This window comes from Pectinophora gossypiella, chromosome 12, assembly GCF_024362695.1.
Source record: "Pectinophora gossypiella chromosome 12, ilPecGoss1.1, whole genome shotgun sequence".
Taxonomy (NCBI): domain Eukaryota; kingdom Metazoa; phylum Arthropoda; class Insecta; order Lepidoptera; family Gelechiidae; genus Pectinophora; species Pectinophora gossypiella.
In genome coordinates, this window is record NC_065415.1 from 8,306,060 (window position 1) to 8,333,070 (window position 27,011).

The 27,011-nt window shown below is 37.8% G+C and overlaps 2 protein-coding genes across 3 annotated transcripts; one reads left to right on the plus strand and one right to left on the minus strand.

The window, feature by feature from the left end:
• The first annotated feature begins 50 nt into the window (after window positions 1–50).
• Window positions 51–7,766, plus strand: LOC126371420 (glutamate receptor ionotropic, kainate 2-like). The gene is made up of 16 exons (XM_050016704.1): window positions 51–270; window positions 681–827; window positions 1,687–1,790; window positions 2,351–2,513; window positions 2,737–2,951; window positions 3,018–3,164; window positions 3,342–3,548; window positions 3,816–4,013; window positions 4,102–4,332; window positions 4,492–4,715; window positions 4,914–5,051; window positions 5,154–5,352; window positions 5,606–5,837; window positions 6,030–6,145; window positions 6,477–6,626; window positions 7,282–7,766. The coding sequence occupies exons 1-16, from the start codon at window positions 171–173 to the stop codon at window positions 7,477–7,479; spliced, it is 2,769 nt and encodes a 922-aa protein (XP_049872661.1). The 5' UTR covers window positions 51–170; the 3' UTR covers window positions 7,480–7,766.
• Window positions 7,737–24,779, minus strand: LOC126371419 (glutamate receptor ionotropic, kainate 2-like). Of its 2 annotated transcripts, none has more exons than XM_050016703.1 (16): window positions 24,558–24,779; window positions 24,295–24,390; window positions 23,760–23,903; window positions 22,147–22,256; window positions 19,911–20,067; window positions 18,383–18,591; window positions 17,676–17,861; window positions 17,268–17,423; window positions 16,642–17,085; window positions 16,129–16,349; window positions 15,457–15,594; window positions 14,563–14,761; window positions 13,519–13,750; window positions 11,280–11,398; window positions 10,355–10,513; window positions 7,737–8,243 (listed from the first exon to the last, which is right to left on the minus strand). In XM_050016703.1, the coding sequence occupies exons 1-16, from the start codon at window positions 24,571–24,573 to the stop codon at window positions 8,061–8,063; spliced, it is 2,769 nt and encodes a 922-aa protein (XP_049872660.1). In that variant the 5' UTR covers window positions 24,574–24,779; the 3' UTR covers window positions 7,737–8,060. The 2 variants fall into 2 exon arrangements, with proteins under 2 accessions (XP_049872660.1, XP_049872659.1); XM_050016702.1 differs by having other exon boundaries at window positions 16,129–16,352.
• Between the last annotated feature and the right edge of the window lie 2,232 nt (window positions 24,780–27,011).

Consider the following 27,011-nt stretch of genomic DNA (forward strand, 5'->3'; position numbering starts at 1 on the left):
CATGTTACTCATGGAATTTCCGCACACTTTTACACGTCTGAGATCTCAAACCTCGTCCAATCACGGAGACATTCAGTTAACCACGCGACGTGACCTAAAATTATTTTCCAAAAATACACCGGTTCGTCTGCGCGCCCGTCGCGTGCGCAACCAACAACATAACCGCTAAAATGGCGGCGAAAACTATACTTATTTCAGTTCTTTTACTTGTGATTTTACATAAAGTAACAGTTGAAGCAACCTCCAGTACAAAGGCACTATTTCCTGTAGGTACGTCGTTATCCTAGCTTGCATACTTGCGTACGTTATTCATGTCTAGTGATCCCACAGTGTATTTACTTTCTCTATGAATTGTTTCAAAAACAAAAATGTGACGTAGAAAGGGGTGCCTAGTTACAAGTTTTCCAGTTTTTGTGCAAGTATAAAAATACATTATTATTAAATAGAATAGAATATGTTAATTTATCAAAAAACTTAAACATGTATACATTACTGACGGACATAGTTTATTATTCTTTTGTTGTTTATATTGTGTCTGTTGTTAATTATGTATTTTTTGTATTGTATTGTTGTACTCGATAGTAGGTACAAAAAAACTTATTGTTATTATGGATAACAAGCAATACTTATTATAAGTTTGAACTTTAGATATAATTACTAGAAATATTGAAAATTTTCAGGTGGTTTGTTCAATGATGAGACGTTGAAGTATTCCCGTCAGGCATTTGAAACTATCGGCATAGCTCGAGGAAGCAGCAACTCGAAGGCTTATAATGGCCGCATTATCTACCCTTCGGTCAGGGATAGCTACTCTGTTGCTTTGGAAGGTCAGTTTAAAAATCTAAATCTAATCTAGTCTACAAGATCCTACTGCTGGGCAAAGGCCTCCCCTTCCTCTTTCCATTTTTCGCGGTCCTGTGCGTATTCCGGCCAGTCCCTCCGGCATGCGTCCTAGTCATCACGCCATCTCTTTCGAGGTCTGCTACGACGCCTGTACCCGTCATGAGGCACCCAATGCGTGACGATCCGTGCCCACCGCCCAGGGAGCATGCGACAAACATGTCCGGCCCAATCCCATTTGAGTTTGGCGGCTTTTCGTCCCACACCAGCGATTCCCGTTTAAAAATATATTCAGCGAATTTTATGTTGTACTTTAACGGCCTCCGTGGTCCAGTGGTTAAGCGTTCTGCTCACGATCTGGCGGTTCCGGGTTCGAATCCCGGTGGGGACAAATCACCAAAATTAGTATGTGATCCCTATTTTGCTTAGGACATTCCAGGCTGATCACCTGATTGTCCAAAAAGTAAGATGATCCGTCCTTCGGAAGGCACGTTAAGCCGTTGGTTTCGGTTACTACTTACTGATGTAAGTGAGTAGTCGTTACATAAGCCATGTCAGGGGCCTTTGGCGGTTCAATAATAATCCTGACACCGGGGTTGATGAGGTTGGTAATCCACCTCACAACCCACAGGATATAAGGTGTTGTGCTTTTAATAATTAAGTATTGCTTTTAAGTATCACTAGGACATCATAGCGCTGAAAAAAGGATTTATGCAGTTGTATAAAGGAGACCTCTATCATTCAGTGACAAAAACGACCAGTATCGCGGGTCCTAGTGAACGGAGAAATATTTTTTAGTGTTCCTTTAAGAGCTAACTGTACTTAATACTTTTGTTGATATTATAGTGTGTCAGAATACATCTGATGGAAATGGGATAGTAGCTTTGGTAGACGCACGACCAACGGACGGAATTTGCGACACTGTTTGTCTGCTATGTAATAGGAATAACGTAAGTATATTTTACTACTCTTTCCTTCAGAAGCTTCCAGCTAAGCAGAGCTGAGATTTATTTTTTTTAAGTTAATTGATTACTTACCAGGTGAGAGCGCTTTTGCGATTTGGGCTCTGCCTACCCCAACGGGAAATAGGCGTGATTTTATGTATGTTGTGAAAGCGCTTTTTAAAATCTTTCATTTACGTTATGTATTAAGCCACTACTACTCTTTTGTATTTGTGTAACTGATTTCTTGCGACTTGCGTATTTGCCTCTGCAAAAGGTGCAGGCGTAAGGCGACATACGAACACTTCTGGAAAACTTGAATACTTAAACTAAAGTTTTTATTTGTAAATATATGTAGTACCAACCAACCCGCAGTGGAGAAGCGTGGTGAAGTATGCTCCATACCCCCTCCGGTAGATTGAGGGGAGGCTTGTGCCCAGCAGTGGGATGTATATAGGCTGTTTATGTATGTATGTATATGTATTGCAATAGAAAATTATAACAGTAGCGTTTAGTATTCAAATCTTACACATTTTTAATTATCTCACTATTTTTCGTATGATTCTCAGATTTCTCACTTGACCATAGGATGGGAGCCGACGGAAACAATGTCTCAGGATTTATTTACGTTTTCATTCTACCCTCCACCGGAAATTATTTCTAAGGCTTTCGCAACACTGATTCGGGACTTGGGCTGGGACAAGTTCACTATCATGTACGAGGATGACAGTAGTAAGTAAAGCTAGATAGGGTGTTGGTCACACCATACCGAATACTGAGGGGGATCTTAAGTTAGTAACAAGTGTAATTTTTCGTCACCATTGTCGCCAGGTCACCTTGTATGATCACTTGTTACATCATGTCCAACCCATACATTTTTACCACTGTCTTTCTGAATGTAGAATCTTTAAGTTTAAATAAGAATTATACTTTAATCTAACTTTGCATTTTGTAGGTTTCGTCCGCCTTCCAGAAATTATAGGCTCTTGGCCGCATACCAAAGAGCCCATTAGATACCGAAAGTTGGACCCAGACGGTGACAATCGAGAAACATTCAAAGAAATCTTTAAAGTTTCCCGAATGACTCATCATGTGATGGATTGTGATACTAAGAACCTTCTCAAATACATGAGTGAAATTCTTCAAGTTGAAAATTCAACGCAATATCAGGTATGACTCCAGACGATTGGATATGATCTATTTTGACATGTGTTTTCATAAAGTTTGGCATTTCAGAGTTTCATATTAACAAATCTTGATTCGCACACCGTTGACTTACGTGCCGTGCCCAACTTGGTGGCCAATGTGTCCACGATGTACATGACTACTACAGACCCAACTCGATGGAAGGATATTGGTATTGATCCTGGATCTGGCATAAAGGTGATAAAATAATTTTAAATTAAGTAATTCATGTTAGGGATAAGTTAACTGAGATACATGCTTTTAGCACCTATCTAGATAATGTTATAAAATATAATGTTTCGAAACTGGGTTCTGCATCTTGCCTGTATTTTCCGACTTAATTTCTGCCAGCATTCATTTGCAATTTGTCTTCAGATGGAAACAGCATTAGCAGTTGATGCTCTGAATCACTTGGAGAAAGCGATCAGAAAAATGCAAATGGACGAGGAAAGCGGTGGGGAAGACGGGTTCGCGATCCCGAAGCCGGATTACGGGACGCCACCGCAGTTATGTTTTAAGAGCTCCAAAGCTGAGTATGAACCCTGGGAATGGGGCGATAAGCTTCGACAGGCTTTGCTTGAGGTAATTTTTTTGACATTTTAAATTTGAGTCCTCTCTGTAAAGGGGAGAGAATAAGAATAATATTTTGATACTAAATAATTTTAGTACATATTTTTTTATTATACGACTTAGATTTGCTTCTTTTCAGTCATATTAATATATCAATGTGTATTTGCCTTGGACAGTATTCACAATTTATAAGGAGTGCTGACGGCTCTCATGTTTCATGTTTAACGTTTTGACGTTTCTAGATTTTAAGTTACGTTCTACGTCTATGTTATTATGCAGGTAGTAACAAAAGGATTTACTGGAAATATAAAATTCGATAGCGAGGGTAAGAGAACTGACTTCGAGATGCATTACTTTAAATTGAACAATGAAAGTCAGTTCATACATGCCGGCGCCTGGGACTCCACTACCAACATCATTACTAAGGAACAAACCGTGCCCGATAGATCTATGATGCAGACATCAGGCGTTATACGGGTTTGTCTATTCAGTTTTAATTACTAGCTGCTGCTTGTGACTAAGGGGATAAATTATATATGTAACTATAACAATATTTATTATTCAGGTTTTATCAAAAAAGGATCTACCATATTTTGATTTCAAAATTGACGAAGATGGGAAGACAATACCGAGAGGTTACGCAGTGGACTTAGTTACAGAAATTTTCAATATTATAAACACGGAACAGGGCACGCAGTTCACACTTAAATTCTGGGAGGTCCCTGACAAGCAGTATGGCAGCCCAATCGAAGGCACAAAAATGTGGAATGGAATTATTGGTGAATTGATGCAACACGTACGTATAAAAAACCCTAAATTATACTATTTATGTAAGTAATTTAGTTTTACATTTGGTAACCTATATTGCTTATAGTTGTCATAAGAGTTTTTAAATAAATGAAAGCCTCTTCGTCGTTGTTTACTTGTTTTATTATAAGACGGCAAAACTTTTCAGAAAGCGGATTTGGCAGTTTGTGATATAAGCATTACATCGGAACGTAATGCTGTTGTGGATTTCTCGACCCCTTTTATGTCTACGGGCATCAGTATGTTGTTTAGGGAAAGAGATCCGGTGGACCCTGACATGTTCTCCTTCATCAACCCTTTGTCTTTGGACGTCTGGTTATACCTCGCAACCACCTACATTATTGTCTCTTTCATCCTTCTCATATGTGCCAGGTAATATTAATATGTTGTTATATTCGTATAGCTGTTTTTCAACAAGTGCTAATTAATTAATGGAAAATGTTAATTATACGAAATTCATTCAAATGAATGTATAAATTCCCGTGTCCCATATAGGGAGATACCGCAGGAGAACGGAAAACAAAAGTAATAATCTTTATAGTAGAATAATATGGCATTACGCTTTTTCAGAATGAGTCAAGACGATTGGGTGAACCCTCATCCATGCAATCAGAATCCGGAGAGTTTGCAAAATATCTGGAGTTTGTACAACTGCATGTGGCTTACAATGGGCTCTATTATGACTCAAGGTTGCGACATCTTGCCGAGGTATGTATTTGATATATATAGGTATGTTTGTTACTGCACTGGGAGACCATGTGACTACTAAACTTTGAAGAATGTATTTAAAAAAATCCCACTTTATTACAGAGGCTTAGGATCTCGTTGGACGACTGGCATTTGGTATTTCTTTGCAATGATTGTAACTGCTTCATATACAGCCAACATGTCCACGTTCCTCAGCAACAGTCGTCGAAGCAACGATATTACCGATGTAAAGCAACTTTCAGAACAGAATAAAGTCAGTTATGGAGCCGTGTACAACGCATCTACGTACAAATTCTTTCAGGTAATGTTTGTTTTTAAGATTATCTCATTCATATTTACGGATATCTAAAATTTAATAACAGTAAAAAAATAATAAAAAAAAAAAATTATTCAAAAAAAAAAAAAATATTATTTTTATTTATTTTAATTTTTTTTTTACTTCATTGCGATTTTCCATTTAAAAATATTAGCTTAAAATTGTATTTATCAATTGCTTTCATTATTTTCTAACATTTATAATACTTTACAAGTTCGTCATTATCGGATTGTTTTAGAACTCAAATGATACTGTCTACCAGAAGATTTGGCAAGTGATGTCTACGACAAAGCCAACTGTGTTTACCCATAGTAATGACGAGGGAAAAGAAAGGGTGTTGAGAAGTAAAGGCAATTACGCTTTCTTTATGGAGTCTACTGCCATCAAATACTACACGGAGAGAGACTGCATGTTGAGAATGGTTGGACCACCACTTGATTCTAAGGCCTATGGTATCGCCATGCCGAAAAGTAAGTCATCAACGTCCGTTGCATTTTCTCTTCGTAGTCTATAATCATCAGTATAATAGTAGCATTAGGAAAGAAAATATTACAATCACTCGAAAAATAGCTCACGTATTCACGTATTCCCAATTGGCTAGAGAGTAACATTCATGTGTAGGTATGTTTTCACTTAACTTAATAAATGTTTTGTTGATATAGATTTCCCACATAAAGGATTAGTGGACAGAGCCATTCTTTCACTCCAGGAGTCGGGAAGATTAGCTCAATTGGCGAACAAATGGTGGAAAGAAGAGGATAACGAAAATAAATGTGAGGTAAATATTTTCAATAACTACAATAATATCAGTGTAACCTTTTGAACGTCGCGCGTTGGAATGAATGATCTATACGAGAAGCGATCATGAACTTATCTGACGTGACTCTTAATTGTAGACTTTCCTCGGATGGTAATTACTATTCGTCCGAACAAAACAATTGCATCCCTATCTCAGAATATTCACGGAAACGGACTTTATCTGTGCTTTGATCATTTTACTTGACAAGACCCTTTGTCTTGCATAAAACAAAGACCCGTGTCGCGTTACTTGTTTCATTAGAAATATATTTTGACTAAAACACGGCGCTACAAATGTTACAATTTTCCAGAAAATGGAAGAAGAAGACGACAGCGGATCGTTGCAGATGAAGAATACCAGCGGTATATTCTTGGTGCTTGGGGTCGGTGGTATACTGGGTCTGATAGTTGCTATCATCGATTTCTTGATGCACGCAAGGAAGATAGCTGTCAGAGAGAGGGTGGGTATTTTTTTACTTTAGCTCCTCCCAGTTTGAACAATGTTTTGAGTTTCGGAAAGGTCCTTTTAGTTGGAGATGAATATAAGTACGGTTGTGTATGAATTTACTCGAGTTGAGAACACACTTTATAATTGTTTGGGTATGTTAATCGGAAGCAGAAAAAAGGCGCAAAAGTTATGTAAAAAGAGCTTTATTATTTTTTAGCCTATAGGGAGATAGGATTAGAGTACCAGAAAGAACAATTTGGTAATGTAAAGCAGCCACTGTCCTTATTATTAGAGAGATTTTACAACACGAAAATTCCCACTTTGGGAACATTCCTGACCTGATCCGAACTTATAAATCTGAACTGATCGGAAGCCATTGGGAGACTTCAAACCTCTGGTGAATGTGTTGGCTACTACTACCAACCACCCTACAATGGACTAGCATGGTAGAGTAGACTCATCCCCTTCCGTTTATTGAAGGGAAGGCCTAGAAGTGAGATGTGTATATACTGTTTATGTCTTCTTTCTAGCGTTATCCCTTTTTCTTAGTGACCACTCATTTAATCGGAAGATTTGACAATGCTGGGTTTTTACAGAAACAACTGCCAATCTGTTGATCAAACGTATTTATGGAAAATAATTATAATTAACTAATTTTGCAATTGCAGGTGTCATTCAAGGAGGCGGTGGCGAGCGAGTGGCGCGCGTCGTTGAACCCGCGCACGTTAGCAAAGCCGGCTGCGCCGCCGCGGTCCGCGCCCCCCTCCAGCGGCTCGCCGTCACCGTTGCGCGAACGCTCGCGATCACGCGCAGTCTCCATCTTGCACGCTGCGTCGTCTTTCATCAATTTCGATGACATTCACTAGTCTAAATTTGTTATAAATGTCTGCTAAAGGCTGTAAATGTCGAGATCAAATAAATTGTCCATAAATTGTACTGACATAATTTGGCAGATGATCGGTTTTAATCGCATTATAATACTTACTGTAAAATGTAATTTAAATCATACCTGAAGTAGATAGAAGAAAAGTTCACAAAGCACTTGAGGAACTGTTTGGCATATTATTTTGGATAAACTCCAAAGTTACTAAGTATTTACGGATAAAATAAAACTTGATGATAGTAAAGTTCATTATTTTATTTATAATAAGTTATCTAGAGAGGAATTAAGTGAAGTAAATGTCTCTAGGACAGGTGCAAATAGGACAATTACATTAGTTACTAGGTAAAGTGTGGACAAGTATACTTATAGAGAACGATATGTATAGTGAAAGGCAATTAATTAATCGGTCTGCTGGAAGATATTTCTACTAGAAAAAAGCTGAACCGTTTGTCTGTCTTGTGTTAGTCTAATTGATTTTTTTTATATCCTGTTCTGTGTACAATAAACTGTTAAATAAATAATAATAAAATAGAAGGAGTATTTTTTCCGCTTGCCACCTATAATTTACTTAAAAACATCAAGGCGGAACAGATTAGCAGCAGACCGTAGCACGGAAGACGCTCTGGAAGCAGGGTTGGAGCTGGACGCCGAGCTGGAGGAAGACTTGGGGTGCTCCACTGGTTTCTCCGTCTCCCAGAAGCTGAGCGCGAACGTCAGCTCGGCTATAAAAGCTTCCCATTGCGTCATCTAAACAAAAAAGGATTAACATTTTGAGAGACACGTACCACGGGTCACTGATTGATGACTTATAATAGTATGACAACTTGCAATCGGGACATCGCTAATAGACGTTTTGTTGTGGTTTACATATATCTATATGTTTATACATATGTCTATTTATACTACTGTTATACTACTCGCTGATAAATGTCTGATAGAAGTAAATACCTAAGGCTACTCAGCCCCCTAGCATTATCCCGTTTTTCACATGGTCCGCTTACCTAACCTGAAGATTTGACAGGTCCGGTTTTTTACAGAAGCGACTACCTGTCTGACCATCCAACCCGAGAAGGGAAAACCAGCCAAATACAGATTAGGTCACATACCTCCGGAAATGCATTTTTCAGGAATGTGGGTTTCCTCACGATGTTTTCCTTCACCGCTGAGAACGTGATAATCATATTATTATATGATCCAAACAGGAATTCAAAAACAAATGCGACAATCATTAGTTTAGGCCTGTGCAGGTTTCGAACCCGCGATCTCAAAGTGAGAGGCAAGCGTTCTACCAACTGGGCTACCACGGCTCTACCAAAGCCAATTAATAGGGTTAAAAAATCGTGGTAAAGCATAGGCCTAATCTCAACATATTATCAATGAGCGTAATCCCTTTCTATATTGACATATAGAAATCCTATCCTGTGATAGGTTGAAACTGACAACTCCTGTAAGTTCATTGAAATATTAACCAATTATAAGATAGGATTCCATTAGTCTAGATAGAAACTGAGTTATACGAACATCCCTTAAGTCTTGAAGCCTTTATCAGCTGTGTAATACTTAGAAGTAAATTACAAAAAACAAACAAAATATTTAAACTTGGCCATCACAAAGTTTGAAGTCATAATTTAATGGAAAGTTTTATTATTGTTCAGCAAGTACGTAATATGTGCACAATCTTTGAAACCAGAAAATGATAATATTTTGGTTGTATTGGAAAGTAGCGGTTATGTTTCCAATAAAATGAGTAAGTATTCTATCTTTGAGCTTCAACATTAGAAGTGGTTGTAATTAAGGTGTCTTCTTGTGGCTGTTTCAGCTGTGCGTCGAACGATCAGTCAATTCATTTTTACATTTAAAATAATATAGGCATACATATACCTGTCTCTCTTTATTTAAGAGCTGCGCTCTTGTCGGTGGAGTAATCGCCATTACTCCATAGATAGGGCGTATAGAACGATGGTTGCCCCAATCGCCTTCTGTTCCGCAGTACCGACCAATTTCTCAATCGCTGATGTTCCCTATAAAATGCTACTTAGGTTCTATGGTGATCTTATGACGTAGCGAGTAGGCGCCGCTACTTCAATAGCGCACCCCTGATGCCGTGCAGCAGCGTGGTATCAGTACTGGTTGGAGGCCGAGGAAATGGATTCTGGTAGGGCCTTAGCTAGAACATATACCTATATTATTTTAATTTTTTGGCTACATAGCCATAGTAGCCTAGTTGGAAGAACGCTTGACTGTTGTGAGATCGCATGTTCGAATCCAAGGACGGACCTAAACCAATGACTTTCGATTTTGTGTTCGAATTCATGTTTGAATCATAAATGATTATCACATAATGACCTAGTCTGTAACGGGATGTATTTACTTTGCGGATTGAGAGTTGAGAGGTCAAACAGGCAGTCGCTTCTGGAAAAAACTGGATCTGTCTAATCTGCAGGTTAGGTAAGCGGACCCCATGAAAACAAAATAATGATTACATGTAGTTAAACTCTACGAATCTGATATATACCTGCATAATTTTCTACAGTACTCATGTAAAATATTTACACTTCCTGCTCATGCACATTCCGGTACATTACAGTTTATAAATCACAAGAATGCTTTTGAGTCGTCTGTCATTTAATGTGGTTAGGTAAGCGGACCCCGTAAAAAAAAAAACGCTAGGGAGATGATGATCAACGTTGTTTTGTCATCCCGTGATCATTGCACTTGCAACAGTGTCGAAATCCGGTATTTCGACACTGTTGCAAGTGCAAAAAAAAGTCTCATATCCCTGGTTTAAACGCTTTAAGAACCCGTTATTATGTGTTTTAATGATGATCAACATATCAACGAGGTGCCTTCTAGTATACCTTCTGCTCGACAGCCACCTCTCTGATGTGCCAGAGGAATTCGAGCGCGCCCATGCCGGCCGCCATGCCGCACCCAATGCCCAGCACCACGAATACGCCGCCCACGTTGCTCACGCCCAGCTCCGCCGCCGTCGCGCCTTCTTCACCTGCCACCTCCGCCTGAATTGTTCAATAATGCAATTCACAAAAAGGCCAACTAAGAAAATATAAATAGTACATATACATCATAAATACATATACAACAATTTTATTATCATAAATAATAATAATATGTTGTTTTTTAATGTATGTTGTTGTTGTGTTAGGTGTATATTATGTTGTTATGTTTTATGTGTTGTTGTGTGTGTGTTTAATAATATAATTATGTTATTCATATTATTCATCAATGTTAAATTCCCTCTTTAACTACACATTTCACCACCTTTAACGTTGGTCTAACAGAAACCTCAGTGAGGTGTGGGTACTTAGTTCATCTTGCAAAGAATGTACCTCTGACTACCCCATTGACAATTGGGATATAGTCGTGAGCTTCATCATCGTCATCATCAGCCCATTAACGTCCCCACTGCTGGGGCACGGGCCTTTCCTATGGATGGATAGGGAGATCGGGCCTTAAACCATGGTTATTAACGACTGCTAATGCAGCCGGGACCAACGGCTTAACGTGCCTTCCGAAGCATGGAGGAACTCGAGGTGAAAACTTTTTTTGTGGTCACCCATCCTATGACCTTTGCGAAAGTTGCTTAACTTCAACAATCGCAGACCGAGCGCGTTTACCGAGCTCCTCGTGAGCTTACCTATGTTATGTTATTACATTACACATTTTGATAATTGGCTACTTGGAAAATATGTGTCTTTTATGGAATTAGCTACTTTGATAATTGGGCTTTTGGGCGTGATACTTAGCTGTACGTATTTTACTTACGACACACTTCTCTGCTTCATCTTCGGGTGCTTTCCACCATCGATTCTTAAGCTCCATAAGCTTCCCACTTTCAGCTAACTTCAATACAGCATTGTCCACAGCAGTACGATATGACGACGCTGTAAAATGTATAGAAAAAAAGATATGAACACTTATTCTAAAGACGTGAGTGGCTAGTAGTCTACAGCTAGTTTTCTACAGTGCATGGTAAAACTTTTTAAGTTTGTGATGTACTGTACTAAACATCATAATGTACTTTGCAATTGTTTATAATAATAATAAAAAAAGTACAAATTTAGGTATATAAAAACTATCCAAGTCGGAACTTAGGCTAGATATAAGAAGAAATTATATTTTATGTTGTTATAAATCAATTTTAGGACTGACCATTGAACTTGGCGCCCATTTAGATCTCACTTCTTTTGTCGTTGAAGTCAACAACGGGGGCCTGTTGTATTTCCTAATGTTTATAGTCCTAAAGTCGATTTTCCGAACATCATTTTCCTAATATTTAATTGTACTAATGTTCGATCATCCTAAATATTGATTATCCTACCGTAATACTTGTCCTAATATTCTTTAGTTCTAATATTAATGTCCCTAAAGTTTGAAATTCCGAATTTTTCATTCCCTATATGATCTATTTGACATATTTTGGTTAGTTGTGACCATCGAGGCCCGAAGGGCCGAGAGGCGGCGGTGAAGATTTGTTTCGTAACGACAGCAGTCACGGGTGCGAGCGAAGCGAGCACGGAAATTCGCGGCACCCCGACACTGTAGATATAGGTTACGAAGGCTGTATGGCAGGGGGCGAGCAAAGCGAGCCTCCTGCCATATAGCCGAGTGGGTTAGGTTACTTGTGACCATCGAGGCCCGAAGGGCCGAGAGGCGGCGGTGAAGGTTCTCTATTGTATTCCCTAAAATTTCTTATCCTACTTTTTATTTTCCTTCACATTTTATTTAGGACTATACATTTTAGGAATATAAACGATTGTAACTATGGACATTAGGGCTTACCATCATTAGGATGAAAAAAAATAGGGCAATGAACAGTAGGAGTTAACAAAATTGGACTAGGATCATTAGGACATTCGATACTTAGGACTAAAATGTGAAGGAAAATAAAAAGTAGGATAAGAAATTTTAGGGAATACAATAGAGAACCGTCAACAACCAAGGCATAGTATATATAATAACTTGGCTCTTATTTTACGTTTATGTTTTGGGATTCTCTTAAAATGCATAAATGTTTTTGTCATAATTTTAATTATCATAATCTTTTTGCATAAGGTTTTTTAGCATAATAGTACTTTCCCTTAATAACATCTAGGAATACTGGTTTGTTAGGTATAACTTATTTTTTGACTAATATATGTTGGCATAAATTTGATTCGCATATAAATAGCTTTCCATAATAATTCTTTTTTAGAATAATAGTGTTTTGTAAAAAATTTGTAAAAATTTCACAATCATGAACCAAATGAAAAAAAGTAAGTTTCGAAAATGTTCAAAGTTGTGCCAAAACTTTTCTTATTCGGAGTATAGTTTTTATGCTTATAATAATTATGCTTATATAATATCATTATTGTCATTAATTATTATGCTTAAAAGGTTATGACAAATTAATACTATACGTAACTAATAATAGGAGAATTATTAGTAACAGTATGCCAAGTTAAATTATTACATAAAATTTTATGAGTAAAAATAGAGAACTTTATGTTTTTGATTGTTATTTAAGTTGAATACACGCATGAGTACCTACCATGCGGTTTTGGGTACAAATGATGATAGCGTAAAAGCCCAATTATTCATTAAAACCGCAAGTGCATTTAGTAGTACCTATTAGAGATTAACCCGAATGTCCATAGCTGATGGACTCCCTTTTATATGTATGATACTATCTATGTATTACTGGTTTGGTTCTCTGCGGCTCTACGGTTCATCGGATCTAATTACTGTACCAGACTTGCACCAATGAGTTACTAATTTATCTTAAGTGCAGTATTTACTAATACTGTTGGACCGGTCATTGTAGACGGCGATACGGCACACCATCTATCACGTTGGTCTAACAGAAAGCTCGGTGAGATGTGGGTACTTAGTTCATTTTCTGATCTTCTTCTATCGTGTGGGTTGTGAGGTGGATTACCAACCCCACCAACCCTGGTGTCAGGGTCTGATGGATGTAATTCTGACTGGGGTAGTCAAATAATTGGGATATAGTTAAATAACTTACAAAATGGCATAGCAATGCCGTAACCCTTAGAATCGAGAAGTCCTCCCACTTGTACCAAGTCACAGTGCCTTTCCAGTTGGTATTCAATGGCGGTGGATTCCATGATGAAAGCGTATTGCCGTTTGCCCTTGCGCACCCTCTCCACTCCCTCGTCATTGTTCTTGACGAACACCGGGGGTCGAGCTGACTCCATTGCTGCCCACATTCTCTGGTAGATGGAAACGTTTGATCGCTGGAAAGTTAATGGGGATCATGAATTAATTAAACAACTGGAAAAAGTGCCACGGTAACAGCACCTTTACATCTCTATTATGGACGGTGATAAAGTAAGTAACAGTTTGCATGAAACAGAACGTCGACATAAACAAATTGCATTTCCAGCTTGGGGATATCTACTTCTCTTGAGGGTATCCTTCGTATGTAGCCTAAACAACAACGTGCACTTTAATATATTGTATTTACCTGGACTACCTAACCTACTTATATATACTCACTTTTAAGGAGTTTTTCTTTATACATTGTTTTAAGTTTACGCGGTTATTATCATAATTAAAGCACATAATGACGGGTTAACCCGTTATTATGTGCGTTAATGAGTTTTTCTTTGTATAGAAATACAAAATACAATAGTTTTCATCTCAAGCTCCTCCGTGTTTCGGAAGGCACGTTAAGCCGTTGGTCCCGGCTGCATTAGCAGTCGTTAATAACCATCAATCCCCACGGAGCCCGCGTGATGGTTTAAGGCCCGATCTCCCTATCCATCCATAGGAAAGGCCCGTGCCCCAGCAGTGGGGACGTTAATGGGCTGATGATGATGACAAAATACAAATACAAATATACTTTATTGCACACAACATACAAAACAAGTTTTACACGCATATCATATTTTCATTTATTTTTGTATTGTAAGTACTCATATGTTCAGTGTGTGCAATAGAGTTGTTATTCATTCATTCATTAAGGTCTTAAGAACGAATATCCTTTTAAAATCCAAACCTCATTTACTATTGTCTGGCAATCTTGGCTGTAAGAGGTTAAACTTACTCTGAAAAATTGATACGTGGAGCCGCCATTCACGGTGCCATACTTAATTTTGGTTTGCATGGCTAGATCTTCTGCGCTCTTGATGGAGTCGTCCATAGCTGCGTTAGTTAGAAACGCGGCCAGGTTGGCAGTATACGACGAACACATGATCAGGGCGAAGAACCACCACATGCCGCATACCCAACGGGTGGAGTAACCCCTGTTGGGTAAAACACATATACGCTAAGTATTACCCACTGGACAAAGGCCTCCCCTCTGAGTTTCCACTTCTCCTTGTCCTGAGCGATCTCTCTTCAATCTCTGTCAAACACGTCTAGGTCATCTTTCCATAGCTTCCTAGGGCTGCTTCTGCCTATATCATGTAAGTAGGTAGTTTTTTTTTACATTCTGCACTAACCCGTTACTATAATATATAAATAGTTGTATATTTATTCTTATACCTAAAGGTTGGCCGGAAGAAATTGCCGCATGAACAATAAGGCCGTCTGTTGTGCATTTCTTATATTTTTCCTATTTTCTCTACCTTGCGTACTTTGAGCTCTATAAAGTATATTTATCTTATACGCCATATCTACACGCACCTAGGTATAAAAAAATAAGTATACATAATTGCCATGTTCTCTAGTGTGAATTGTGTAATCGATGACCGAATTAACACTCACTGGCGCTTCATTTTCATTATAATGAAACAATTAAAACTTAAATAAGGCCTTAGAAATAAAATATAACCAGAAAAAATATTTTTATAAAAGATTACTTAAAATGAATAAACGTTTTCTAATTTAATAGGTATTCAAAAATCTATTGCGATCAAAAATCTTGTTGAATTATCGCCTACATCGCAGTCTGCATACGCTATATTATGAAAACCATTATAATTAAACTTGCACTTACTTAGGAAGAATATCGGAGCCTTGAGTCATAATGGAGCCCATGGTCAGCCAACAAGAGTTCTTGATGTGCCAAATATTCTCAAGTTCTTCTGGAGATTTATCGCAGGGATGCGGGTTCTCCCAGTCATTTGGTGCCAGCCTGGAAACGGACTAGACCATTGTAATTAATTTGTTATATGTCCTTCATAAATCCCACAACCAACCTCCTTCTTAGGCTAATGAGCCTATTGATGGGAGGATGGGAGGTATATTAGCTAAATCAGAAGTATTGTACATGCCTTGCCTTGGGAGCTCTGTTTAAACTCTTAAGAGTTAGTAAACAATGCATATATACGTATACAACCCATCTATAGTTATAAGAGGATCATTGGCAAAATAAAATTTACAGCGAAACCTAGATTATGAAGTAATTATATAAGTACTTAGGCTTAAAAATCGTACTTATCTGTATTGTGGTATTTAAATTAATTTTATACCTAGGTATATAAAGTCTCTCCTTCTATCGTGTGGGTTGTGAGGTGGATTACCAACGTCATCAAGCCTGGTGTCAGGGTTACTATTGAGCCGCCAAAGGCCCCACCATATATAAAGAGTAGGCATACTAAAGTAAAGTTTATGGAGAAATGGCGATACATACTTACATACTATTTTGTATTATAAACAATACACTTACCGTGCTAAAACATGAAGTAACAATGATACCATCAAGTAAGCAGCGCCCATGTAGATCCAGACATCAACAGAAAATGGCTTCAGAAAGGAAAACAGTTCAGGCTCTGGGGGAGCAGGTTTTGTATACAAGATACTTATGCCTAATGTCATGAACGGTGTCGTAAAGTCTACGTACGACCGTCGCTCGTATGTTATTGTCAAATCGCAGATTGCTAGGTCCGCCTTCTGTGAACCAAAAAGAGTTTCTGGGTTTTTGATATCTTTGAAATATGTATTTCCTGTAAGGAAGCGGGAAAGGTATGTCAGGATCGAAGAAAATGGAATTCTTTAGTCTCTGCTTACCCCAGCGGGAAAAAGGCGTGACTTTATGTATTTTTGAACATATAAAAAAATGCCTTTAGATGCTGCTGTGATGAGCAGTCCTACGACGTATATGCAACATATACACTATAATTGAAGCCTTTAAAGTGTTGTTTCTTTTTCAGGATAATTAAAAATATTTCAAAACGCTCACCCTCTCTAAAAGATGTCCTACAAGACCGTCCCATTTTTTAGTTTCTTTATTGAATGACCCGTACCCGTTTCCTGGCACGATTTCAAACTCATAATTTAAATGCAGCGTTTCCTTCAATATTTCGTGTATCAAGTCTTTTGAATAGCCTTCGTATCGATCGTTTCCAAAAAATTCCTGGCCTTCTTCGGGAACTCTTTCGACGAGATATGGCGCTCCTATTCGGGACACTACTTTGAAAGTTTTGTTTTGCCATTTTTCGGCTAGCAGATCAGAAGTCTGGCCAGCTGATCGGATGTAATCAAAGCCTGTCTCAGGGTTCCATGTCGCTATCTTGTTGAACCCACTATTGGACAACTCCATAACTTCAGCGTTAAAGACTGTACGTTGTCCTGTAACTTCGTCTAGCACAATTTCGTTTGTTATTGTTTTGCCTACAGGTCGATTCTGAAAATATATTGGAATTCTAATATTAAATATTCAGTATGTCATTGATGACTACTAGGTGTAGACATTAATTTATTTGTGTATCTCCAAGTCCAAGACACAGTAATAGTTATTTTGTCAATTCATTTATTATGCTGCAACTTTTGCCTTTGTACCTTTTAGTATTATTTTGTGTACTGTACCGTTAGTAAATGTTTGGTGAATTCTTCCCCGTTAGGCCATTTCGACCCACTATTACATTCCAGTTCCAGTTCTTCTTGTTTGATGTAGTCATCTGGAGAACTTTCAACTGCATCTGTTATCAGTCGAGCAGCGTCACTGGCCAAAGCTGCTTCCACCTAGTTTGATGAATAAAATATTTTTGTTAAACTCTATAGAGGTTATGATGACAATGGTGTTTTGGATGCGTGGAAATTCACAAGAAACTCAAGAAATTATTTTCACAAAAGCAGCTCCTTCCTCGTTTATTATTTATGGTTTTTCGGGAGCGCGAATCTCTCCAGTTAATCTCAAGTTTGAGAAAATCCTTCTCTTATTGTAATCTCAAGTACTTACTTACTATAAAAACGATTATATATTTAGGTACTTACTGTTATTTCGTGAGTGTCCGTTGGTAGAGGTACATTTTCTGTATTTCGTGATTTCCATTGATACAAGTAAGATTTTGTTATAGAGTCTTCATTATCGAATATTCTTAAACAAGTTACGTTTGATAAATTTATTCTCAGATCATCTAAGTCCAATGTATGTGCGTCCAATGAAGTGATGATGTAACTCTGAAATTAATAATATACCTACCTGAGAAATGGAACTAAATGAGACAACATCGTTAAATCAAACAATAGAAATCCGAATACAGTCTTCATGGTTTTGGTCTATCTAATTAGATCTAATTATCAACAAATATAAAAACATTTAACATCATCTAGTTGGTTTGGACACTTCGAGCGGATGAAGGACAATAGGATTACGAAAGCGGTATATAAAGCGGAGGTTGGTGGTAGGGCTGGCAGAGTAAGACCTAGAAGGATGTACATTGACCAAATTGAAGATGTCCTTAGAAAAGAGCCGGCATGCATGTATGAAACGATTGATGAATGAGGAGCAAGAGAAATGTGTCTGGATCGCAGGATCGAAGCAAATGGAATTCCATAGTCTGTGCTTATCCTGGCGGAAAATTGGTGTGAGTTTATTTATGTATATAAAACATCTAATTACAAAAATACACCGAACTAACTTAGGTAAAACTGAGAAGTTCAAGGATATCTTTTGTTACCTTGCGGGTGGATGTATTTACCATGTAATCTTCAAAGAATTTCACTTCACGGGCCTGACGTAGATAGTCAACCACCCTTTCAGGTGGACAGTCCAGAATGACCCTGGTCTCCCCTAGGGCTTTGAGAGACTTCAAGAGGGGACGGTTGTCCTCCCCGGGAAGTAACCTTCGTACAAACCATTTGTGTTCTGGATCTGCATGTTTTAGTATCTCTTGAAGACGAATTAGACCTATAAAATAAACAGAAATAATGGTGTCGCAAATAAATCTGGTTATTGGGTTTATAATATATTTTAGAATAACTTCCACAATTATCTGGTTGTAAGAAATGACCTTATCCAGGGTAGGTACGGATGTAGATACACCCGGCGCTTTTTAGGCGAGCCAAATTTACAGAACTTAAGTAAAAAAAAAACTTGTATAACAGGAATATTCAGAGCGACTCACAAAAATATAAATCGCGCTGAATTGCGGCTCGTTTTATTCGGATAGTCAAAAGCTTTTAACGGATTTTAAAAACACTTTACAGCTTTGGTCTATTACATGTACCTCTTTTATATTGGGCAGGAATACCTCTACATGTTATCAATGGCTCTCCGCATCGGCCATAATTGGTATTTCACCTGACTCGTAATAGGACAGGTGCGTTCATTTTAACTTTTGCGCTTTGCTCGCGTAATGAATGTCGGATTTCAGTAATAATCCCGTTATTCCAGTAAAGTTGCCCGATTTACACAAAATAGTAATTTCGCAATTAAATTAATGGCGGTTGATTGTCTGTACAGCGAATCGAAATATTTTCTTTGTGTGTTTTATTCAAATTGATTTTAATACCAGTAATATTGCATGCTACAAATTAAATAAATCGAGTCGAGAGGTAAGTAAAATGAGTGACTTTCCAGGCTACGTTCCAAAAACATAATATAGATGGCGTTGTACAGATTTAACGTGATAAGTACCAGAAATATAATGTAATGGCAGAGGTAATATTTCGATCAGATATGGTATAGAATTATGTTACTACCTATATTGCTTCTCCTTATTTTGGTTAGAAATGAGTGGAAAATGTAAATGTGCTTGGGTGTAATAAATACCCCCCCCCCCACCACCCCTTTTAAACGTGGTAAGAACCCGTTATTATGTGTTTTAATTATTGTAATAAATAGGGTCAACATTTATACCCAAAAATAAAGATAAAAGATGCATATCCATGAAATTAGAAGGTTAAACGAAGAAAAATCTTTACAGCACCATTTACTTATATTTGTTTTTGAGGCCCGTAGCCTGGAAAGTCTCTCCTGGAATTCAAATTCAAATTCTTTATTGAGTAGGTAATATAATTACACTTAGAATCGTCATTTTTATATAAATTTATACGTAGCAAATATTGTTAACTTTGTACTACGTAGTTAGGTGATTGTTTGTGTAATTTTAAAATAATTTATATAATAACATACTAATATAAAACAAAATAAGTTTAGATGGCAGTCCTTTAATGTAAGAGATATACGACTTATAACTTTATAAGTCCCTATTTTCACTACCTTACCAAGGTCGTCATCATAAAGCAGTGTGTAGGTGTTCCAGTCACTGTCCTTGATGAAGTGGGCTAGAGCCTTGGACAGAGCCACGGCTTCTGGGTACAGGTTGATGCCTGGTGGCTCCGGCTGCGGTTCACCTCTGGGGCGAGGCGGCCGCCATACTGCCTGTAGGGAGAAAATGTAAGGCCTGTTTCACCACTTGCTGATAAACTAAATGATTATTTTTATTTCTTACCCGAGCTTAAAACTCGCAAAGATAACAGATGGAAACAATCCCATGAAATTCCGCCCCGTCTGAGTCAGAAGTTTACGTGAGATGCATTAACAAGATCATCAACCCTGGTGTCAAGGTTATTATTGAGCTACCAAAGGCCCCTGACATGGCTCATGTAACACCTTCACGTGCCTCTCGAAACACGGATCATCGGCACGGAGTTTTACCGATCTCTCTTTTCGCTGATAAATTTCCTGATAAGCTTTTAGCATTTTAAGTTTATTAAAATTATCTGCTTGTACGTGTGTGCGTAAAAAATACTTGAGAAAACATATAGCGGAAACTAAAATGATCTAATGAGTTACAGCTGTGTTTTACCTACCTACTTAATGTAAAAATAAAGCCATGTATCAAAATATTTGTTCAAGTACTTAGAGCGAGAGTCCTCGACGCCTGAAAATGTTTTCTACGAATATATATATTTTTTTGTAATTCTCCAAATGAAAATCGTAAAAATACGAAGTAATAAGTGCTTCCGTGCAATTCACACAAATTCAATTAAAAGTAATCCAATAATGCCGTTTCAATTAAAACTTCCATACCGGTGCGCCAAATTAATTTTCGCGATTTGAATTCGGGGAGCAAAAAAGTTAGGTATCATAATGCAGAACTGCGTAATATTAAGTTATTACTGAATTAAACACGTAACAAAAATACGTCGTATTTTTTTCACTATGACTAAGTTTAATTGAAAAACACAAACGCAGGGCTGAGAGGCAAGGGAGTGAGAGAGAATAATCTAAATAATTAATACGATGTGGTGTCTTGTACTTAATGATCGCATTAAGTTAGTGGGAAAACATTCACGATAGTGTTATTATATAGGAATATCCAATAAACAAAGTTTACCTATCATTTTTCGCTTCGTGCCAACAAGCCGCTTTATAACTCGAAAGTTTATGAGGACTTTTGAGTTAATTCGTTTGGGGTTCGAAGTAGGAGTCTGCATCGAGGGTGGGGGCTTATGTTTCATCATTCGTCGTCGTCACCTTCATCATTTCATTAATCATCATCAAGCAAAAAAAACATAAGACTGGCTGTATGGGCATAGTTTCCTTTGCCTTGCCCTTCGGGGAAACAAAAAAGAAAGTCTGTGGCATTAAAGTAAGCGAAAAGCATTACTGTCATCTTACCTCAGTCACAGAATAAATATTAATACTATGCCTCAGTCTAAAATATACTTAATTGAATAAGCAACTTTATGTTAGTTTTGGGGTAATTACCAGCCGCAAGAACATTTGCATTGTCATGAGCCTATTTGTTGACTAAATAATTGGCTCGGTTCGTTAGCCAGCGACCTTTTTATATATCCCTATACAAATAGATGATAATTAGCCAACTTAAGGGTGAGTCGGCGTTCGCTCTATATTAAATTAACCACATGGCTTAATAGAAGACTATTTGCCTTGAGTCATGAAAGTAAGCTCATTACAAGCAGAATTATTTTGAAATATAAATAATAACTCAGGACAGGGTCTAAGCGAGTCTTCCCTCAATCAGTGCTTATCGCTATCGACCCACTAGGGTCAATTCATTCTTTCAAATATTTTTCCTCTCAGACGACGCCCTGAGCCGAGGTTCGCGCCCAACTGGGCACCCTCAGGCCTGTTGTTTTAAACGTTGTACCGGGTGAGCCTTCAGCACTCCCTATTTGTCCGGCAAAGTAATTAATGCCATCTGCGGTAAATCTACAATAAGTCACGTAAAAAAAGGATCTAAGCTAGCAGTCAGGGTTACTAATGAACCGCCAAAGGCCCCTGACATGGCTCATGTAACGACTACTCACTTACATCAATAAGTAGTAACCGGGACCAACAGCTTAACGTGCCTTCCGAAGCACGGATCATCTTACTATTTGGTCAATCAGGTGATCAGCCTGTAATGTCCTAACCAAACTAGGGATCACAAAGTGATTTTTGTGATATGTCTCCACCGGGATTAGAACCCGGGACCTCCGGATTGTGATTCACCTGGATATGTGGAATCCCGGCTTCTCTGCACTTGGCCTCCACTGCAGAAGCAGACGTGGGGTCGGTGGGACCGAAGATTGTGACCACACCACCAGCTAGTAGTGTGCATGCTGAAATAAACAATACTCGTACATTGCAATGCAATCTCTAATCTTCATACACGGACACTCTTAAACACTACTTCTGCTTCCGCAATACAGGTTAGATCCTAGTGCGAATGTGGGCCGTGGTGGGCCGTCCGATGGTATGCCTATAGTACTACCGTGAACATGCTGTATCTTATTATTGTACTTTTACTATAGTGTTACAACGCAAATAAAGAATTTTTACTTTTTTTACTTACACTAATTAGAGTACCTCGAAAAACCGTTGGAGAAGACTATAAAAAAATTAAAAAAATACTTGGTATTTTGGATTTTAGGTTGCCAGTACTAATTATACCACATTTACTTATTTTAACAAAAAGTTCGACGTTTGAATGAATACATTTTGACGACTGAGTATCTCATTATTTCATCACACGACTTACTTAGTTCATCTACTTTTGCTTTTCTTTTCTTTTGGGTACTTAGTTCACCTAGCGATGCATGTGCTCTGACTGTCCCAATTGGAGTTATAACTTTTATAACATCTAGAGCAACATGGGCCTTCGGCGGACATGTTTTGATGATTAGTAAAAAGTATATCTAATTATACATTTTTTCTTTTGTAGTGGTATTTTTTTATATAATATAAAAACTGAAACATTTTGAGTTGGGTGAATAAATATTTCGATAATCTCTCGTGATCCTAACGAATACCTAACGGATAATAGTCTTATATAATATACCTACATGTATCTTTAGCTTTAAATTGACATCTCTGCTTAAAATCCTATTGTATAAATTGTTGAATTTAATATTAAGTACTTAAATAATAAGCCACTATTTGTATGCCTACTAACAGGCTGAATACAGAGATTGTAAAAACTTTATGTACTTAACACCTTTTGTATACCTGTATTCACAAATAAAGATTTTGATTTGATTTGATTTGATCCCTACATAATTGTCACTTGTATCGCTCCGTGAGCAGAGATGTACCGTTTTCCCGGGAATGTTTCCAAAGTGGGAATATTTCTGTTGTAAAAACTCTTTAATAGTATGCTTTTTTTTCAAATTATTCTTTCTTGTTGTATTCTTTATTGTTTTTTTTTTTTGATTATTTTTCTTGTACTCTGATCCTATCTATTTAAAGACTAGATAATAAAGCTGTTTTATATAACTTTTTATATAGCTGGGAATGTTCACAGGCAATGCTTTAACAACAGAGTTTCAAACAACAGCTTATATGCGCAAATGTCTAATTGCAATATTGATTTTTTAGATGAATTGCGTCAATATGACCTACTTATATACTATATGGCATGTGACGTAACTTGTATTGGGCTGGTTTTCCCTTCGCGGGTTGGAAGGTCAGACAGGCAGTCGCTTCTGTAAAAACCGGACCTATCAAATCTTCAGGTTAGGTAAGCGGATCCTGTGAAAAACGGGATAATGCTAGGGAGATGATGGTGAGATAAATTGCGTCGATGTGGCCTTTTTAACCCCCCAGCACTCCAAACAGTGATTTACCAGCTTTAGAGGCCGCGAAACTATCACCAAACGGGGCATGAGCTACTTGTACGGTGAATTGGTACTTTTCACTCTCCATGTTCGCTCGGTCCAGAGCTGATCTGAACGCCACCTCTGTTACCGTATTTGGAGGTAGGACTGCTCCTGAAAAAATAAATGCAAAGAATAATAAATACGGCCTCCTTGGACAGAGCGTTGGTCTCTCGATCTTGAGGGCCCGGGATCGATTTCCGGTAGGACATATCACAAAAAACACTTTGTGATACCTAGTTTGGTTCCGACAATGCAGGCTGATTACTCGATTGTCCGAAACTAAAATGCTCTGAAGAGCATTTTAAGCAGTCGGTCTCAGCTACTATTTAATTAAGTATGTAGTTAACACCCGCTTGTTCTTGTTGAGGTAGTGTTTATACAACTGCATACATTTTGTTCGTGGCGCGACTGTGATTACGCCTTGTGAAATAGTGCCTTAACGTTTTAAACCTAAATAAAGGCTATATCTATCTATATAATAAGTGCATTTCAAATACCTTACCAATAGTTATGATCTGTTTATCAACTACCAGGTTCGGAAATGTTCCTCCGCCGTTCCCAACAAGTAATATCACCGTTAACATAACCTTCGCCCACGCTGTAAGTAAATAAGAGGAAAATCTTTGAAACCGGAAACTTTGTTAAAATTCATTCTAAACAATTTAATACGACCTAGGCAATATTAAGTTCAGAAACTCGATTCCGAGTAAATTCCCGCTGAAGTTACTCGGGGAGTAAACATAAAAGTAAAAAGTAGGTACTCGCCCCATTGCTGTAGCATTTTCGAGATGAGATTTCCCTGTATAAAAGTGGCGAACTGGAACAATGAGATTCAGCGCGCACAGCTGTCGCATTACAAGTTCGCCTGTCGCCGGCCGTTGTTGACTCGACACACACCAAACATCACCGGCCACTCCGATTGACTCCCTCTGTTCGTTCGGAAATGCACCACAATTCCCCCTATTATCGAAATGCATGCGACCGACCGCGCGGCCGACGACGCATTGATGCAACGCATTATCACGTTGTTTAGCCAACTGTATTGGTGGTCTATATTTAAACTGAAATGGGACAATTCATTAATTTTAGTTTGCTGATGTTAGTACAGTTCTATTTATTTGGGGTTCAAACAGTGTACTCACGATTTAATGCCCATGTTTAGATGACTGTGTTTTACGGTTGGAGGTAAATTGGATTATGAGTAGTTGAGTGAATTTGGTGTATGCGTTATGATAATACGAGTACTAATATGAAAATCAGCAGGTATATTTGATTAAGTAAAATATTTTCTACACGTAAATAGTCTTTGAGTATAAGGGAGGATATAAGGGATATATATTTTAGTCGGAATAAAATGATGAAAACGTAAATAAAATTCTTAAATAAACTTAGATTTTTTGTGTGACTGCCTCTGATTTTTGTAAGAAACATAACGAATAGTACGTAATATAATCAAAGGGGAATTCTTCACTTCATTAGCGTGCTTAGGCTCACTGTCTCCAGTTTTGTTTTAGCATGATAATAAGTCATAATTCTATTGATCAAGGGCCCAAACCGAGTCAAGCTTTGTGTACCTACACGTTGAATAGAAGCAGGTGAGTTTGCCCGTGGCACACTCCGGACACTTCATACAAAACGCATCGTTTTACAGAGACGCTACACATCGACGTTATCGTACAAGCGCCTATGTGTGTGTGACGTCTGACGCCTATACGATTGAAGGCTAAAGTGAGACCGAGGGGGGTGAGGTAAACCTAGCTCAGCCGCTGGTGGGGAGCGGAGAGTTGCATTTCCCTACGTAGTATTATTCCTTATTATATGCCAGTACAGACTGACAAACTGTCAAGCTTGTATACACGCTGAACAGAAGCAGGTGAGCTCGCCCGTGGTCCACTGACCATTTGGCTCCCCTCCAGATCCCCCACCACCTCTTCTATTCTATTATCGCCACAGAATATGCACTCTGAAAATGTGCTAATGTTCACCGACCTGAAAACAGCCCCGGGCATTTTGCTAATCGGCTCATTAAATGTTCAGAATTTAGGCAAAATGAAAACATTTTGCTAAATTGATTTAGCTAATTCAGCGAGAGGATCGGTTGTTAGCTATTTACCTGGCGATTTATCGCGGTATTTATTGTTGTGTTTTGATGTACTTTTATTATTTTTGTAGGTATTTTACGATAATAAAAATCATTACAAAAGTACGCGGTTTAAAATTTGTCCTCTGATAAAAATTGTTAATGATCGTTTTTCCGCGTTATAGGGTTTCTTTTCTGTTCTCTTTTAGAGAGTTCTTCCCAAGTATAATTTGGGTAAAAAATTAAAAGACTAGAACTTGAAGTCCTAGCCGACATAACTAAAGCCCTCATTAAAATAAATTGAACGACACTCTGTCGACTCCTCTCTGTACATTCATATTTATGCAATGCTCACTGTTTTTAGTCTGTGTCCTCAAATTTTGCCATAAAAGGTCTTTAAATATTCAAATTCAGGCTTCGTAATTCTAAAACGAAATCCCCGTTCCATGTAATTTTAGAACCTTTATCAATTAAATAGAAGTAATTCGGAGACAGATATAAATTAACTTTGCATTGAAAAGGACTCGAGTTTCGTTCTCAAGAAGATTTAATTAGTAATTAGGTAAGAGGATATTTTATCTCTCTCAAATATCAGCTGTGCAAGCGTAATGTTATCGTGATATTGTAGCAATTAACAAAAACGAATTGAGAAATAACATTATCTGACAGACAAAGATACATTTAAAAGACGAATGCGTTTCTTTCCTTTTATAAGCTTAATCAGACACGTGCAGGTCAAAGGCATTGTTCAATATTATAATTAAAATACTATGAACTAGAATAATCATGAAATTGTCAGGGGTCAATGCAAAATAGTCGCTCGTAAAAGTTAAATTAACAAGGTCCTTAGGGTGAGCCGTAAAACATCGCCTGTGGAGATGCGTAGGTAGGTCTTAATGAATGACACTGAACAAACTAAGCTAGGATATCCGAGTTACAAGGCCTAATTACCCGAATTTAAAGAGAAGGAGCTTATTAATACCTATTGATAGTTTATTAAAAAAAATACATTTGCTATCATATTATAAGTACTACTTATTTCAGCCGCAAATGGCATACTTATTAAAAAAACTAAAATTTATATTGGACAAAATTGTATAGAAACATGATTATTATTATATCGTGTGACTTGTAAGGTA